This window comes from Penaeus monodon, chromosome 37 (assembly GCF_015228065.2).
Source record: "Penaeus monodon isolate SGIC_2016 chromosome 37, NSTDA_Pmon_1, whole genome shotgun sequence".
NCBI lineage: Eukaryota > Metazoa > Arthropoda > Malacostraca > Decapoda > Penaeidae > Penaeus > Penaeus monodon.
The window spans coordinates 19,730,648-19,735,647 of record NC_051422.1 but is presented as its reverse complement, the minus strand read 5'-3'; the positions used below and the strand labels follow the sequence as shown (position 1 = coordinate 19,735,647).

The 5,000-nt window shown below is 39.6% G+C and overlaps 1 protein-coding gene across 1 annotated transcript in view; it reads left to right on the top strand.

Annotated features, from left to right (window-relative positions):
- The window catches only part of LOC119596230, a 56,014-nt gene that overhangs the window by 22,344 nt on the left and 28,670 nt on the right, over positions 1-5,000 (top strand). The window contains exon 3 of the mRNA XM_037945400.1: positions 3,518-3,575. Coding sequence (XP_037801328.1) covers positions 3,518-3,575 — 58 coding nt within the window. The remainder of the gene's footprint in view (positions 1-3,517; positions 3,576-5,000) is intronic.

The following is a 5,000-nucleotide window of genomic DNA, read 5'->3' as shown; positions in this document are numbered from 1 at the left end:
GCAGTTCTAAGATGTAATAGTTTCTAGACAAGTAGTCGTGGCTATATATAGTGCACGGGAATGAGTGTAAATAGAGAGAGAAAGAGAAGGCCGGCCAGGGGATGAGGGGTGGGCGGAGGAGGAGTTAGCGGTGGCGGTGGTAGCATAAGGAAAGGGTTGAGCGACGGTTGACATCTTGTTCAACCTCATGTGTGGAGTGTCGTGTTGTCATTACAGTCACATGGGTCACCCTGGAGACGAGCGACTCCCAGGACCCCGTTTTCTTTTTCTCGCCGATGTTACTTTGTTCGTTTTCGTCAGGCCAACGCGAGCTCTGCCTGTCACTTTCGCTTTCTTTTTCTTTTCTTCCTTCGCTTGCATTTCCTTTCTTCCTTTCGTGGATCCTCGTGAACCTAATCCACATTCTCTTCTTCACTCTTCTCCTTATTCTCTCTCTCCCTTCTCCTTCTCTTCCCTCATGCTACGTGCGACTCTCCAGATGTTATCTCATACCCGCTAACCAAGCTGTCTTGTGTTGCTGTATTGCATTTATCACAATAATTAATGCGCGTTATTTGCCTTCATTAGCAAGCACGCTCACCCTGAAGAAGAGTGACACCCTCGTCAAGACCTCAGGTGGATACTCAAGTTGAATCCAAACATAAACAGAGAGGAATGTTGATGGCAGAAAAAAACAAGAGTATATAGCCACTAAGCAACTTGCGCCGTCTTTTTCTTGCAACCTTGATCGCTGCCTGCCGAGTGTTTATTTGTTTTCCGTCTTCGAATGCACGTCGTTTCTCCGGCGATTAATCACGGTCAGTTGCGTCCATCCATCACAGGAATTCCAGATGCTTGACAGCGTTAAGTGGCAATTACGCCGGCAAACCACCGCAATCGATATCAATTTGACAACTGGCAATTAACCGCCAATTCACGGTCGGCGACATACTTGCATATCCTGTTTTGGTGAACGAAAAAAAAGGAAAAAAGGGAAAAACATGAGGAAGTTCGCTGTTATGAGGAGAGTAGAATGTTTATGAACATCCGCGCTCTTTAATGACAGGAATTGAGGACGAAAGGCTAATCCTGCAAATACGAAAGGAAAACAGCTGTCAAGTGGCCGGGCGAGTCGCTTTGAAGGCCGGAAAGGAGGACTTGTTTCTAAAAGTAAATGGATGTAAGGATTTCAACTCAAGTGTGCGAATGTAGAGATAGAGATGTTAAAAAGATGCTAATGAGCGGGCGTAACACTTGAATATAGGCGTAGTGATACAAAGAAAGAAACGTGGATTAAATAATGGGTGAAAGTGTAAGTATATGCAAAGGAGGATAAACACAAGCAGACGAGCGCACGCCCACGTGCACACACTCGCTCTCTCACACATACGCGCGCGCGCACGCGCTTTCACACATGTATGAATGCGTGTGTGTATATATATGTATGTATATAAGTATATATATATACATGTGTATATGTATAGGGTATATATGTATGTATATGTATGTCAATATATATAGGATTATATATGTATGAATATATATGTATATGTCAATATATGTTTATACACATGAATATATAATATATATATATATATATATATATATATATATATATATATATATATATATGTATGTATGTATGTGTATATATACATATAATTGTGTATATATATATTATGTAATATAAATATGTACGTTATGTATGTATATATATTATAGTATATATATATATGTAGTATATTTATATCTAGTATTACGTAGTCCATACACATCTGTGTGCATACTTGTATATTTACACACATTCCCGTACACATACTTTCATCCATATATAGATCACATCCATATCTGTACATGTGTCTGTAGTTTGTATGCACACGCACACATACGTCGCACCTCCGGCCTGGCAAGTCACACCTTCCCATTCGCAATTGTAATCAAATAAATCAGATCTCGCTTAGTTTGCAGGGCATTATCCCGGCACTAAACAGGCCATTACGAACAGTTAACTACCCTAATTGTGCCGTTAGTGTCCCTCGCCAGATCCCGCCTCCATGAAGACGTCTCGGGATTTCTTGCAAGCACACACACACACACACAAAGTAAAAAATAATATTAATAAAAAAGAAAAGAGAGAGATAGAAAAAAGAAGAAGAAGGACGATGCATAAAAAAAAAAAACTTGGCAACTATTTTACGTTAACCTCTTGACGTGCTCACAAGCTCGGCGTTTATTTGTTTTATTCCAGTAAAAATATTCTGTGACTGAAGTGTTGAGGACTATCAATTAAAGGTTTGAGGAGGACTTTTTCTTCTATTTTTTTTTCTTTTTTCTTTTGTTCATATCCGTGCAATATCGGTTTCGTTGATGCGAGAAAGCGGGGAAAAAGAGTAGATTTTCATGACATTTCGAGTATAAAGAAGCAAACTTTGGCCTGACAGGAGCATCCGAGAGCGTCCATAAAACGGCCACCAGAGGCGTATCTCAAATGATCACAATTTTTCGTTCACCTCTTAATTTTCGTTCATTACTGCATGGTTAGTAGCTTTTGCATTTCGTTTCCTTTTTTTCTTATTCTCCTGTCCTTAATATTCTTTCCTCATAATGTGCGCATATAATTTATTTTACCGCCTTTGTGTTCTTGTAGACGTTAATTTCTTCCAAAATGAATACGTGAAATAAAACGAGGGAAGTTGACAGTTGTAACTGTATTTTTCAAACTACGCCGTCAGATGCGCGGTTGACTTTTCCTAATGCATAAGGTCTTGCTTTTTTAAACTCTCCTCCCTCAACTATGTAAAATCCAGTTAAAATCACCCTCTGACCTTTACTGCATTTTACGAGGTAATGATCGCAGTATATTATATACGATTTAATTTACATCGCTTTGAATTCACCGGAGTGTTGTGGTGGACAGTTGAGATTTATGAAATTTTGTTTTGTTATTTCTCGCGATAATTTATCAGCAAGTGTTAAGAATACGGAGCTTATTAATTCTTATCATTATTAATAATCTCTCTGCCTGTAACCAAAGCATCTGCTAAGAACAGCTGTCGCCTAAAGAAAGCGGAAATAGTAACCGAGATAAGTGATAAGTTTTGGAAAAAAAAATGTGCAGAAAATATGACACGCGGCCGGAGGGTCTGGTAGGCACCGTTTTTCGTGTGGTTTGTGAATATCGCAAAAAATCTTTGTGGGGTGTTTTTTATGTGCTTTTATGTGTTCTCCTTCCTGCCTTATTGAAGCTTGTAATTCCATAGTTCTTAAGATGTGAGGAAATTGACAGCTATTTCCATTTAGCTTAAGAGGTACATATTACATGTCTGTAGATGGTAATTTACCGTTGTTTTGTTGTTTTATTGTATTTATTTATAAGTATTTTGTAAAAAACTTTTCATTAATTAATATTCCTCACTTCATGTTGGAGAAAGGCGTTGTTTTAAGTGATAATATTATATGATTTTAAGAGTGAACTGTTAATAGGATAAAATCCATGCCTTCCTCGTAAAGATGTGACCAACCCTTGGCTCTCTTACAGCGCATCGGCCGCCCTTCCCCGTCTCACATCCAGGTAAAGTCCCGAGTACAACCTCAACGTAAACTTTAACCTACTCCACAAACGTCTCATTGGTGCAATAACCTCTGGGTTTAATGATATATTGTGCTTTCCCTCACTCCTCATGTTCCATTACATATGGCTTCTGATCAACGGGGTTTGACGCTGTTTTCCTTCTCTTGTTCACTCACTAGTTCAGTCTGCGCACACACGCACGCACACATATACATATATATCCTTCTCTATTCAATTGATGGTGCAAGAGAGAGTTTAAGGCACTGCAGGTCCCACCAGACACTCACTGACACTCTTAACTGTGAACTGGCCGGGGGAGGAGAGTCAGGCGGGATGGAAGGAGGGAGTGAAGGAAGGGACGGAGGGAGGGAGTGGAGGGGTGAAGGAGGGAACATCCTTTCGTGACGCCTCCTTGCTGCAGCCCTGGCGTCACTAGGATCGGGATGAGGAACGTGTCTCGCCAGCATCTCGGCCACTTGACGGCAGCGGGGTGTACCGAAAGTAGCTCTGTGGATACGACTGAAGAAAGCAGTGAATACGCCTTGTGTTTACATTGCTGAATGTATTTTTAGATGCTTTGATATCCTTTTACCCCCTTTGTTTCTTTTTGTTTCCCCTCTTACCCTGTCTCTCCTTTTTCTGCCTCTCTCTCTCTCTCCTGTCCTTAGAGATCTCTTATGCACATGCTTTGCCTTTGCTGGTGCCTTGCCTGGGACTACGATGCTGTCTAACCGGCTCCTGCTCGTGTTTATGCTCTGAGTCCAGCAATGATCCTTGCTGATGAACAAAGTTAATTTGATGATATCATCGTAACGTAAAATTTGATATCCTGATGCCGGGCTTTTAAAATTCTTCTTTATATAACTAAGATAGGTAGATAGATTGAAGTATATTTGCAACGTGTGGTTCTGTATATGTGTGTGTGTGTGTGTGTGTGTGTGTGTGTGTGTGTGTGTGTGTGTGTGTGTGTGTGTGTGTGTGTGTGTGTGTGTGTGTGTGTACATATATATATATATATAATTATATATATTATATATATACTTATACATATGTTTATGTATATATATGTGTGTGTGTGTGTGTGTGTGTATGTATGTATGTATAAATATATGAATATATATGCATACATGGATGTATTTATACATGTATGTATGTATGTACGCTGGATATACATACACCTTTACAAGATGGTCTTTATTAAATTCTTAATAGTTAATAGTAATAAGTGTAAGACATTCGCATAAGCGCCCATTCATATCCGTAGCTATGAATAACCAACCGCGAACACAAATGTTATTCTATGCATGCAAGAAGCCCATATTTAGTAATAATTTGCGATAAGTCTATAATCCTATTTCCTGTTAAAATGGAAAGAAAAATATGTATCCCACCGGTACAAAAGAAGAACAATCGCAGCCCCGGAATATCGAGCGGGTAGACGGCAAGAATA